Source organism: Chiloscyllium punctatum, chromosome 22, assembly GCF_047496795.1.
Source record: "Chiloscyllium punctatum isolate Juve2018m chromosome 22, sChiPun1.3, whole genome shotgun sequence".
NCBI classification, from domain to species: Eukaryota; Metazoa; Chordata; class Chondrichthyes; order Orectolobiformes; family Hemiscylliidae; genus Chiloscyllium; species Chiloscyllium punctatum.
In genome coordinates, this window is record NC_092760.1 from 47,606,012 (window position 1) to 47,620,272 (window position 14,261).

Below are 14,261 nucleotides of genomic sequence, written 5' to 3' on the forward strand. Positions count from 1 at the left end.
ATTCTACTTGCACAACAAAACAAAACAGTATGCCATTTCAAAAGCTAGCGATCTAAATACAGGAAGGTGTAGGGTCAGAGATGTTTTCTTTAAACCTTGGTGAGCTGAGGCTATTCTGTTCTGAACTACCATCAGTATTTAATCTCATTAAAGTATTGAGAAGTATTACAATTTGTATTCTAACATACATCCTCTTTGACAAATTGTTAAATATTTTGAGGACAGAACATATTTTTCTGCAATGTCACTGTGTAAATCTATTAACAAATATAATAGGGATCCTCCAATCTATGTAAAGGTTGCACCACACTGTTCGATGTTTTAGCAGCATGCATGTTTGGCTTGAAGTTACATTACAACTTGTCACAAATATATTAATTTTTCAACATCATTGCAAACATTAATGCACATCTAAGTGATCATTACAAATCTATTGATTGGATGAAATGAAGGGGATGGGTTGGAAGCTGGTTCATTTGGAGATAAACACATACTGTTACACCAAATGACCTGTTTTGCAATAGTGAAGTCATGAACAGCAGTGAGATTTGTATAATTCCACACTTGAGTATTATTGTACAAATTGACCATAATTATGTTATTCAAGTTATCTGGACTTCTCCCCTCTGGGAGATGGTTACCATAGCTTACCACTGGGCAGGTATAAGATACACAACTACAAGACATCTCTCCCACTTTACTTTTTGTTAATCATGCCTGGACAAGAACCTAATTCTAAGAGGAAATTTTTTAACTGTGTTGAGCTATCAGATTTTCTCCTATTCAGATGTAATTGTACCAATAGTTACTAATATGACCAAAAGAGTCTGTGAGAGTTCAAAATGTATTTTCCCATCTTAGGTTGTTATATTATATATTTACAATATTTAATTGTTCTCCTGTATGCACTGACTTTCCGTTGAAATATGATTGCACTAGCAGTCTTGGGGAATTTTGCTCAAGTTTCCATCCTTTGCCTGTGGATCTAAAGAATGAGTATTGGCAAGCAATTCAACATGGAAGAATACCAAAGCAGGTGCAGCTCCCAACTATCACCCATACTCAAACAATTTTCAGCTGGCATCATTGAACACAAATTAGGAAAGATTACTTCGGTTGATTTTTCCTCAGGCTGGTGACATTGGGAGAAATTTTAGGATTGCATTACCATTCCATCCAAGAACTGCAGTTTCAACACCAATGTAATTGAACCTAGCCCTTCCTGATTTGCATGGCTGAGGTCAAGACCAAACAGAGCATTTCAGAACTGTGCCATTAGGGAAGCTCAAATACAGACACCTTGAAAAATTGATTACAATTCATGCACAAGACAGGGGACAACTCCAATGGTTCTGCACTGAATATAGCAATACTCCAGTCTTCAAAATTAAACTACTCTAATAATTTCAAAGGCATTTGTATAAGGAGACCATATTTATGAAAACAATATAAAACAGCAACATTTCCATAAGTCACTTATAAAAGCGATGATTTAAAAAATACATATAAAATACAGAGAGGGGGGATTTGGTGGTATATATTCTAGCAGAAAGTGTACAAATAAAATGCACTTTTGTCTTTGTGTCATCATGCACAATTCAGTGGGAGATGTTAGATGTGTTTTCCTGTCCATCTAGCATTATGTGCATCGGAATATAAGCAAAGCAACAGCAATTGCTGAACATTAGCTCAGTGTTGATAAGAAAGGCAGTAATTATGAAGTAATCAAGACTCAACTTCAAAAGACTTAAAGCTGCAGTATTGCCATTCACTGCCAAAAAAAAAGCAGTAAGGCATCTCAATGCACCACAAGCCTATCTAGCAGGCAAAGTCACCTAGCGACTGCTGCATAAGGTTGGGCTAATTATAACATATTGCAACATGCAGCGCCAGCAACAGAAGGAACTAAAATGTGGTCAGAAGCGTGGGCTCAAAGTGAATCGAAAGGCAATCCAAAAACTTAAAAAGTCATAGCACAGTGCTCTCCATGGGGTAAGAGTGATTGGCGAGGGGTTGTGTGTGTGGGGGTTCTTACCACATTTTGAAAGTCTGCCAGTCAGCAGCTGCATACAGTGAGAAGTTGCTGGATTACAGGAGGAGAAAGGCAGATGTTTCTTTATTGTATAAACCAATAATCCAAGACATGAAGATGTAGACAGATAAGTCATACTAGGTCACAACTAAGATTTTTTAAAAGTAATGCCCTAAGATATTTCTTTATGGGCATAACCCCATTTGAACTGTATCTGTTGAATGGCAGATCTTCTTAAATTGAAATAATTCACTCTTCCTAAGGATGGTAGTTGTAGGAACGATGATATTACATAATCCAGTGAGTACCCAAAATGGAGAGAATAAGATGATGTAAAAATGGATTACGAAAAAAGCTGAAAGATGTCGAATGGGTTGACTGTGCACACAAATATCATGAGGCTATATGGTCACCATTACACAAGGATAGAAAAGAAAAAGCACCGGAAGCTTTAGTGTATTCTGATTAAACACTGTTAATGTTACCCAGGGCTTCAGAGAGAAATTGCGCTTAAACAGCATGAAGCAGATACATTCAAATGAGCTAAGGTTTGACTATAGTTTCCATTTAGAAACAATGTTCAACACTATTCTTTCAGATATTCCAAATAAAAACAAAAATTTTGTAAATCTCAAATACGATTTACAAAAATAGATGGTAAAAAGCAATATTATTTTGTCACAAATTCATTTTTTGACATTTTCTGCTCTCTTAAAAGCAGAATTTACAATTAGGAAATACATCTTTACATATGTGCACAAAACAAACACAGAAAGCGGCATAATGACATCTGTGAATATAGTGATAGCATTTTGTTTCCTAATCACTTAAATCGAATAATTGCTTTCGACCATCAAGGTTTAAGTAAGTGCATATAAAGCTAGTAGTATGTCCTTGGTTGCAAGTGCAAGCTCCAGATTTCCAGCAAAGGATAATAGGATTTGCTCCAGGATTAATGAGAACGTTCAGATTTGTTGTTTGGAGAGCTTTAAGCATGGGTTTAACCTTGCAGTGCATCCAAGAAACAATGGCAATGATTTCCACCAGATGTTTATTGTACAAAAACACTAATCCTGTTTCATCTGCAGAACTTAATATTTGAAATTTGTTCTCCAAAAACAAGAAGAATTTCAAAAGGATATAATTGTGTACACAATGCTTGCAAAATATCTCAGTTATTTTACATGGCAAGGTGACCCTTTAAGTGGCCACTTCGAAACTCCATGGAAAACATTTTAAAACATTCGTACATTTGGATAAAAAATGTATTCTTTTTGCATGATAAGTAGCCATTCTGTTAAATGATGGAAATGATCACATAATAAAAGAATCTTGCCAGAAAGTGGTTAAAATAAACCACATGGTCACAAGTTTGGAAATTGCTTAAAATTCCTGTTGCTGAAATTCCTTCTCATTCAGTGGATTACAGAACAACCTCAATTATCTGAACGAGACAGGTGGGGAGTATTTTGTTCAGATAACTGATTGTGCAGATAACTGATCTGATCGTAAACAAAGGAAGCATTTACTGGACCTTGAGATCTTTTTCGGATAATCCGAAATTTGGATAACTGATGTTCGGATAACAGAGGTTGTTCTGTATATCCACTTGCACTTACTTCATCAATTTTTTTATAATTTATGCAAAGGAAATATCAGTCTGCAAACTTTCGAGCTTCAAGAAAATTTGCCTCAGAATACATTAAATACACTAGAAAAATCCAGGAGCAAAACCAATTTTGTTTGCTTTCGATTTATTTGAAGTTTACAAAACTTGTTTGTGTATACATGGGAGCCAGGTCAGTTGAACTGGCCATGCTAAATTGCCCATAGTTTTAGGTGCATTAGTCAGAGGGAAATGGGTCTGGGTGGGTTATTCTTCAGAGGGCCGTGGACTTTGGTGGACTTGTTAGGCCAAATGGCCTGTTTCCACATTGTAGGGAATCTAAACTCCATAGAAAGGCCTTTTCCCTCCTAGTAAGTGCAACTTTGAAACTTGCATTATTTAAATGGGATGATGAGTGAACTGACTGAAGTGCAACAGCAATATGGGGAATAAATTGACATAGTAAGATATTCTAATCATGATAAGTTCTGAAAATGGCATAAAAATTACAAGGAGATTATGAGCAGATTTAACATAGTAGGAAACTAAACATTAAAGCTGGGAGATTTTTAGATGTCATGGAAAGGCTTGACATAAAGCATGCCATAAGTAGTAAAATCACTTTGGATTCTTATTGTAAGCATATTAGATAGCATCTGTTTTGCATACTATTCATTTTGAGAGAAAATATAATATTTACCAGACAACTGTTGCACGGAAGGCTGGTCATGTGTGCTTAACAACTGGACCTGAATTGTTTCCACCACTCTTTTGAACCGACGGCTTGGACCTATTATTTAGAGCAGAGAATTAAAGGTAAAAAGCAATGAACTCTGTACTTTAATTATTAGCACAGCATGCACAACCACACAGATGCAGAGTGTCATGAACAAGGTGTTATTTATGTGTTTTCTTTTCAGCCTGACCACTTTCTAAATTTCACACACTTACCATAATTATTAGCTGCATTAATTTCATCTCAATTTCATTAAGATTTCTCTGACCTCATGTTGAAAATGAGTCTCTGATTAGATTTAATCATTGGTGCATCTTCTCGATCTCTCCAGAGAAGTTTGTTTACTTTTTCAACAAAATAGGTAATGAAGCAATTAATATTTTTTGGGGATTCATTTATACACTCGTCTGCTCCTGATGACTTTCAACCCTGCCGAGATATTCTTCATCCTCAACACAGTCCAAATCCCCTGCAGCACCTTACTCAAGTCACCATTCTTCATCTGCGAATCTATAATGTGTGTGTCCTTTGGGTGTGGAGGGTAACATGGTCTCGAGACAGACAGATGACACACACACACACACACACACACGCACACACACACACATCTGGGTGACTCTTCACTGGGCCTACAAGATTGTGGAGGCTAGTCATTATAGCTATAATGCTGTACAATGAAAATAAATAACCCTGTACATGGAGTATTAAATCAACAATCTCATCAAATATTAGAAATACAATTTCCTAAAATGAATACATATTTCAATAGTATTTTGAAGACAATTACTGATCGGTTTGATTGCTCTTTAGAGGTTTCCTCACAACATGAAAAAAAGGGGTCTTAGGAGCTGAATAGTTTAAAGCAAATCATGACACCTGCAATCTAATCTAATTTAATCAGCACGTCTTGCAGCTGTCTCACTGTCCCTGTGGTTCACAACATTTCACCAGTGACTGATCTCAGAGGGTGAGAGTAGCAGAGACAGTTCCGCATTTGTTTTTGGCAAATTGTAACACCTTAGATTCAGAGCCATGAAGAGGTTAGTGGTACGCAGTGCCCTATCCTTCAAAGTGAAAAGGGAATTATGGAATTAGATGCAGCAATGATGATTTAAAATTAGGAAAACATAAACATATTTGGAATCTGAGCACTAACTCAGCTACAATTAATGACTGTAAACTTCATTCCTTTGAGATAAATATAACTGCATTTCAATGAAGTAATTTCTTCCTTATTTTATGGATTTAACACAAAACCTCCACCACACATCAGCCCCTGCATATGCCACACATTAATTCCTTACTGTGGCAGAGTTCCTGTCCTCAGCTACATTGAATCTGTGAGTAGTTGCTACAGAAACATCTTGAAGTAGAATTGTGTGATTTTAACTCTTTGTTCCCAGGAGAAGCCAAACAGGTGAGCCTTTAAAATCACCCGTCTTTTACTGCCCTTGTGCTATTGTTCAGGGTTTAGTGTGTGTGTGTGTGTGTGCAGGACAGTAGGAAGAGTGAGGGGAGGAGCAGATAGATGGGAAGGAAGATGGACAGATGGGACAGGTCAAAAGGGCGGTGCCAAATGGGAGGGTTGGATCTGGGATGAGGTGGGGGAGGGGAGGTTTGAAAATGTTGTTGCCGTGTGTTTTGAAGGGTTCCAAGAGAGAAGATCAGGTGTTCTCACTCCAGGCGTTGGGTGGCTTGGATTCGGCAATGTAGGAGGCCTAGGACTTGCATGTCCTTGGTGGAGGTGGAGGGGGAGGGGGAGGGGGAGGGGGAGTTGACATGATCGACCACAGGGTGGTGGGGCTGTTGGAGATAGCTGTGTGAAAAGAGAAATGGGTTTCCTGTCTAGCCAACCAAATGAGGCTCAGGAATCCAGAAGGATCCCGCAAAGCTTATTTACTGATAATGGAAACCTCTTTCAAAGAGCACAGCAGTAGATTCTGCATTTTTACCTGCCCCCAGCAGCAGTCTCTGGCCTACGTGAATTTCCACCACTTTATGTTTTGAAGTGATGTTGAATCAGCTTGTAAAATGTGCAAAAAAACTTTGGAGTTAATCTATTTCAGACACTTACTTTGCTGAAGATATGGTCTGAAGAGATAACAAAACTTCAGATGTCTCACTTTTATAGTCTAGGTTGTTAGTATACAGGGTGTTACAACCCTGGAGTACTACTTAATTAAGTAATTATGAAGTACTTGGTAATTTTTTTTCTGCCATTAAGCTAAAAGTATGATGCGATGACACAAATTACATGATGAGTAATTTAGCACCAAAACTACAATTTGCAAATGTTGTTGATATTAAGAGACATGGTTGCTGACTCCTCCTCAAGAGTGAAGCTGATGTTTTGTTAATAAAAGACTGTCAGATCCTAGTAATTGTGATCTCCGGAATTCTCCATTGTGAAGTAGATTTGATTTCACAATTCACAATCCCTCCTTCGTCAATCAAATCAACCTATTTTGGGGATAGCTAGAACAATTGACTCAACGAATACAGTCAAATTGATTTGCTGTTGGAAATAGTGCTTTAAATGTGTATTTTTTTTAAAAAAGCTTTTCTTACTGGAATCTTCACTTCATGTTCATAGGTGTTGAAGGGAGATTTGAAAATAATGCAAAAAAATCAATTAAACTGAGACTATCCTTTATTGAACAGAAGTTGGCAAAGTGTGGGAGACATGATAGAGGTTCTGACGTTGAAAGTGAAAGCAATGCACAGGCATCAAACATGCACCTTGATTTTTTTACAATATGGATGATTTTGAAATAGATTATATGCCCTGCAGCTTAAAACACCATCAGTTGAAAAATAGCAGAGTACCTGCAATACTGCTATATAAAACTCACGGATTCAGTCCCAATTTGCACATAAAACTGCTGTCTTTTCAACATAAATTGAAATGCATCTTTAAAATAAATCCAATCAGGGACAGGTTCTGATTTTAAACAAGTCTGTAAGAGACTTGAGGTTTATTGTGCTGTTAAAATAATTCACTCTGATACCAAAATCATTCAGACTGTTTCCAAAGCCCAAAGAAAGCTGTCGGATTATGGCTGTTTTGTTTTTGACTTGCATCAATGTTCATTAATTCCTTTACATTAAGGTTTTTTTTCTAGAGCATTTTCACAAGTGACTCACTTAAAAAGTGCATTTGGATGCCTTCTATTGGCAAACATTAGTTTGAGGAAACTCTTGCTATTTATTGAAGTTCTATGGGATACTGCTGTCGATAGTCCATCATTAATCCTCTAGACTCACTTTTCATTAGTGGAAATGGAATAACTATTAATTACTCTCAATTTACATGAATATCACAATGTGCCTATAACTTTCTTCACTTGCTATTTGTGAAAAAAGTCACTTTGAATAGAACACATGTTTTCTTACTGGAAGCATAGCATGTTTGATGAATTGATACTCATCTTAACAGGATAAAAGCTATGTGGCATATTCTGCTTTCATTTACTGAGGTTTCTGGTCAGCTTTATGATCGATTGTCTTTTGTTTCCAACAGGTTCATATCTGATGCCCCTCTGTATTTTTTCATGTTCAGTGGTGACTTTGAGATTAATGTATACATTGATTTAGTTGAGTTTCTTTTGTTTGCTGATTACTTATGAATATTATAAATTTTGGCAGGTGACATTTTGTTACTCTCAGAGAAGAAGCACCTCATTAAAGAATAAAAGTAAAATATTGAAGATGCTGGAAATCTGAAACAAACACAGAGATGCGGGAGAAACTAAGCAAGTCTGCAGCATCTGTGAAGACAGAAACATAACTAATGTTTGAGTCCAGTATGATGCTACTGAAACAGTCCTATCAGATTTGAAACAGCTGTTTCTCTCTCCACAGAAACTACCAGACCTGCTGAGTTTCTCAAGTATTCACCATGCTTACCTCACCAGAGAATTTGCACATCCTCAGACAGTCAGCTCTATTAATACAGCAAGTATTTAAGCAGGAGATTGATATTATTGATTAACTGGCTATATATAAAGGGGAAAGAGTGGTGTGTGGAAGGAGCTGTAAGACTGAGGAGTTAACAAACTCTGCTGACAAAGAGATGTGCCTCAGTTTCTGTCTCACCAATTCGCTTGGATCTGATATGATATTGTAGCAGAGAATCACTGCATAACAATGAAGACTGGGCTCAGAATTCTTTTCAGACTAAAGGTTATAATTTGAGTTTGTGAAGAATGACTGAAATCTGTCATAATGGTTTCCTAATACTACAGTGAATCTTAATGTTGTCATCAATGGAAAAATAAAGTAGACCTATGAACATACATCATGGCCTTATCAAACAAAAAACAATGTATAGTCTTGGCGTTTATGCTTCCTACTTGAAGCAAAATCAGATGTGAAATATTCTCAAAGCTAGTGACTCAAGAATTGGACATCGAGGAAGGTTTGTATAATCTATTAACACTTATGGGTAAATGTATAGGAAAGATGATTTTTAAAAAATAAATACAAGGCAGGATTAGACGTTGAAACATTTAGAAGTAGGATATATAGAAACAGTTTATCTTTTCAGGATTGATTTTTTTTTGTTGAAGATTCCAAACTTAGTACTTGCCTTTAAAGTGTTGGACTATATTGAGATGTTGACCACTGGCAGACACTCCACAGGGTTAAATTTCCAGAAAGAAAGACATTATATGAATATATGTCAAAAGCTCTAAAAGATTTGTGGGAAAACATTCATTCCCAGAAGGCCTTGTGGATCAAGTGGGACATTCAATAGTAACACCAAGAATGGAAGATTCAATGGTAGTAGCCATGTGAGACTACATAGTTCAAGGCCAAAAGCATCAACACATGAGGAGAATCATTAATAAAAGGGGTCAGTATAGAGATATGTTTAGCAATTATAATAGCCTGAGGAACAAGGTGACTATAACAGAACAATATACCCATGATGTCCAAGGTATGGTCCACAAGTGCTTTAGATGCAACTCAAATACCGTTATGCAAAGAATAGTTCTGAATGGAATAACAAGGTTTTCAAAATTACCCAAAGCATGGAGGATTTGGAAGTCAAGAATAGTGATGTTAATCAGGCAGCATGAAATGTACTAGTTACAAGAGGAATCGGCCCAGTAATGAGTGTTCGGTCACAGAGTCATTCAATTTCACTGCATTGGACAGTAGATGCACATCCAGAATGTATGGAGTACACGGGTTAAATTGTTACATAGATTCTTTAAAACATTAAGACTGAAGTAAGGCTAAGGATTTTTCAAGTTCTACTAGCTTCAGGTATGCAGATGACAACATGCTGAAATCATTAAAAAGAATGGTGAATCCCTGTAGAATAGTTAGGGTATGCCATATTTATCAGCAGAGATGTACGATCAAATGTCATTCTTACTGTTTAGCAGGCCATCTATGAAATAGGCTCAAACAAAATAGGGAACACAAGAAAACAATTATTTCTGAGAAGTCAGTGGATCTACTAGTGGATGATTACTAGTGATGTTTACACAATTTTGATATTCATTATACTCTTTTCTCTAACCAAAATATTAGCAAGCATTAGTGGAATCTGGAATTAGGAGTTTAAATAAAATTAAGATTAATCTTAAAACTACATGAGTAATTTTCTCATTTTTTTCCCCATAAGTTAACATCCTATTACAGAATGCAGAAATAAGGATGATGGATACACTAATTTTACGGAAGAGATCAGCAATAAATGTGATGCATCATGGTCCATAATGAGTCGCCAATTAGCAAGAGACTTTAATGAAGTCATAGCAATGGAATAAGTAACAAAACAGTTTTACCCTGTACTTGCCAGATATATGGCAACTAGATTTAGCAAGTCCATGATAAAATATACTAAAGAAAAAAAGAGTACTTGTGGACAAGGTAACAGAAAAATGCATAGGAACAGGACATACAACATCAGGTGAATTCCTACTTAGCAAGTTTGACAACTGAGAGAAAAATGAGAACATGTGAATGTTATGGTAATGAACACAGCAGTGAAAAGTTCCTTTAGATTAGATTAGATTCCCTACAGTGTGGAAACAGGCCCTTTGGCCCAACCAGTCCACACTGACCCTCCGAAGAGTTACCCATCCAGATCCACCTCCCTCTGCACCTATCCCTATGGGCAATTTAGCATGACCAATTCACCTGACTTGCACCTTTTTTTTTGGACTGTGGGAGGAAACCGGAGCACCCGGAGGAAACCCATGCAGACATTGGGAGAATATGCAAACTTCACACAGACAGTCGCCCGAGGCTGGAATGGAATCTGGGAGCAGGGTGCTGTGAGGCAGCAGTACTAACCACTGAGCCACTGTGCCGCCTTTTAGTAATGGAGTTTGTGAAATAAATCACGTGATGATAGATTAGATGCTTCATAATATCTGAGCTCATTGACTCATTGTAAATTGCCACCTGTCTTACATAAGCAGTCCATGCAAAAACTCACTGTAAATGGTTGGAGGAGTAAAGTCCAAATCAACTGGTTTTTGGGAGAAATCCAAAAATGTAGTGTCAAAGAAATACACAGCTCAGAAACAGATCCTTCAGTTCAACTCATTCATACCAACCAGATATCCTAAATAAATCTAGTCCAATTTGCTAGTATTTAGCCCATATCCCCCTCAACCCATCCTACTCATACACCCATCCAGATGCCTTTTAAATGTTGTAATTATACCAACATCCACACACTTCCTCTGGCAGCTCATTCCATTCACGTGCCACCCTCTGCGTGAAAATGTTGTCCCTTTTAAATCTTTCCCCTCTCACCCTAATGAGTGATCATCCCCAGGCTTCGTGGGAGACCATGACTAGATCTACTTTTTTTCTGAGCACTTTAACACCCTGTGGGCAGACAGCAAGACACGCATTAAGGCTGAAGTTGTAGTGAAATTCTGGCAAGCTTTATGGCATTGTACAAGCTCATCAGAAATCAATTTTAATCTGGGGACATAGTTTATTACAAAACAAAGTCAGAGTGGAATGGTTAGATAAAGTTATAAGTAGTGACAGAGCAACAGTGATTTTACAGCAAATTTTCAAGATGTATTTCTTGTAGTTTAATTGGCACTAATTACAACATTGCGAAATATGAACACATCATAGAAAATGATGAGACACTTTGCACATATATTGGACAATAATGAGGAGATTATGGGAGATTGACTGAGTATGAGCAAATTGACAGAGAAATACTGGACAATAATATTTGTTCTAGAGGACAACAACAGAAATTTGATCTCAAAGTTGACATATATGCCAGAGGTGGCTAGTGAATGGAAGGACGTAACTAGAAAATAAAACATTGGCTAAATATGCAAGAAGAGGGATAAGAGACAGAATAGAAAAAAATGAGGCAACCATGTGAAAGGTCAGAAAAGTATTGAAAATTTTGAAAGATGGACCTGGAAGTAAACATGGCCCTAGAAAGATACTGTAACTTTGTAAAAGGAATCTTGATAATATGAGGTTAAAATCTTGTGAGAGAGGAAAGTACAGAAGCAAAATCAGACATTGCTGCAAAACCTCAGCAGATCTGGCAGCGTCTGTGGAGAGAAAGCAGAGTTGAATGTTTCAGTTCCAATGGCCCTTGTTCAGAACAGTTCAGAGCAGGTGAGAGGCCTGGCTTCAAGTCCCACCAGCTCCAGACATTTGTAATAACATTGATTTTATAAAAAGAAGTCAGTCTGATTACTTAACAACCTGTATTTGGAATGAAAGTAGTCTTAGTTTCTGTCTCATTGGCTGGCTTGGATTGAGCTCCAGCTCCACTGGATACGATAATCTCAAAGTTAAAGTACTTACGTTTAAAAAACATTAATGTCTCTGTGCAAGCGCTAGTTAACAAAGAAACTTCTCAAAAAAAGACTTCTGTGAAAAACACTTATTACAGTTTTCTGAAATGGAAACCCCAGTTCTAGAACAACAACGTAAAAATAATTTTCATGGTTGAAGAAAATTAACCTGCAAGTGAAAATTGTATACCTTACTTTATCAACAAGTCTCTGATCCAGACTATTTCTAAATAGTTTAACTGTTAATAATATCTGGTCAATGGTAAAGCTGTCTTTATTGCTATCAAGTAAAATTTTCACTCAATTTATTAGCAATATCTTTTTTTTAAGCTACTGAAGTAAAAAGCTAAAATAAATAAGCATTCGAAACAAGTTGAATTTGATTCAGTCTGTTTTAGGACACACAAGATAATGTGAGCAATATAAGAGATAGGGGAGAATACATTCATCTCATACTCATAAAAGCTGCAAATGGCTGTCTTGTGATATTGTGAGAGCACACTTAATTCATTCATACCTTTCCATGCCTATTCATTCAGTCGCATGAAGTGATTAGAGTATTCTGCTTCAAGTGACGATTAAAACTTAAATTTTTAACATGCATTAAAATTCAGCTCTAATAATTAAAATATGGAACTTTTTGAGGCTATTGCCTGCTACCCAAATGTTCTTTCAGAACTTGCTTGAAGTTACTATGTATCCCCATCTGCTTCCATGACTAATAATATAATAAATTACTAATCACCTAAACAGATACAGAATACAGTATTGAACAGAAATGAAACATCATGCATAGGTTGTAGTGATAATCAACATATGTACAAGATATCCATCCTTCCCATTTCCCTTCCTGCCATTAATAAGGCTATAGCTGCCCCATTGCCTTTGTTGCTGCTGTTACCTGACAGCAGTGTGAAGGTGACTGAATAAATCCCATTCTCCTTCCGTGCCTCGTTGCCTTCTGTGTAAGTGATGTCCACCTGGAATTTAACTGGCTTCTGGAACACAGCTGGGCCCCCAGTGGATTTGTACTCTGCTCGGAAACTTGTCTGAGACATAACACTGTGACTTAGGCTAGGGATCTGCAATTCAGGAAAAAAGTATACCATTCATTAATGACAGGGAAATTAGGTAATGTTTCTCTAATTAACGTACGTGCACGCAGTGAAGATTTAGATGAAATTTCAGACAATGATCCAATGTTTTTCCTATTAAAAACGCTTTAAATAAATTTATCCCTTTACTATAGCAACAGTATGGTAAATGGACATTTATAGCAGCTCATCTGCTATCTTCATAGAACTATAGAAGTTTACAGAAAATGAGACTTTTTCTCCATTACGTCCATGATACAGCTATATAAAACGAATCCCACTACTCTACTCTTTTTCCATAGCCTGCATCATTCAAAATTCAAATATCATCTATTCTCCATTAAATATGCAATTATCTGTACATTAACCATATTCTTTGGAAAAGTATTACATTCCTGCAATCTGTGTGAATAAAGTTCACTCAGTCATTCTTATTCTTTTTGATTATTGTAAAGTCAAGACTCTTTGACACAAACTCCCCATATCCTGGTTCTTCTATCCAATGTTGTCATAATTCCGACACCATCTGAGCAAACATACACTATACATATTCTATGGTTTAAATGACCAGATTATAAGGAATTATCTAAAATTGTACACACTGTCATCTGAAAAATGACTTTATTAATATTTTATGACTCAACCAACTGTTAGTATGTCTGCTAACCAGCTTGTCAGTCAAGTTGCTACATGTCTTTTACCAAACCTGTTGAAAATTATTTACACAATTAATGCATCCTATTCAAGAATCCAGACATATTTCTTCAAAACACACCAGATTTGTAAAATCTAATTGTCATTTAAACAAATCAAAATACTGCGGATCCTGGAAGTCTGAAGCAGAAAACTGAAGTTCCTGGAAATACTGTACTGGTGGCTTCTGTGTAGTACGATGCAGAATTAATATTTTGGATCAATGACCTTTTGTGCAAGACATTTATTTTAACTGATTGTGTTGGGCCAAAGGGATTGGTAACACGACAATTAAATA

General features: G+C 36.6%; 1 protein-coding gene across 4 annotated transcripts in view; it reads right to left on the reverse strand.

Moving 5' to 3' along the window:
* The window catches only part of brsk2b (BR serine/threonine kinase 2b), a 953,061-nt gene that overhangs the window by 54,644 nt on the left and 884,156 nt on the right, over nt 1–14,261 (reverse strand). For 3 of the 4 annotated variants that reach the window (XM_072592238.1, XM_072592239.1, XM_072592237.1), the window contains 2 exons: nt 13,078–13,258; nt 4,339–4,428 (listed from right to left, as the gene is read on the reverse strand). In XM_072592238.1, the coding sequence (XP_072448339.1) occupies nt 4,339–4,428; nt 13,078–13,258 (271 nt within the window). Of the gene's footprint in view, nt 1–2,035; nt 2,084–4,338; nt 4,429–13,077; nt 13,259–14,261 lie in introns of all 4 variants that reach the window. The other variant, XM_072592240.1, reaches the window with a different exon arrangement.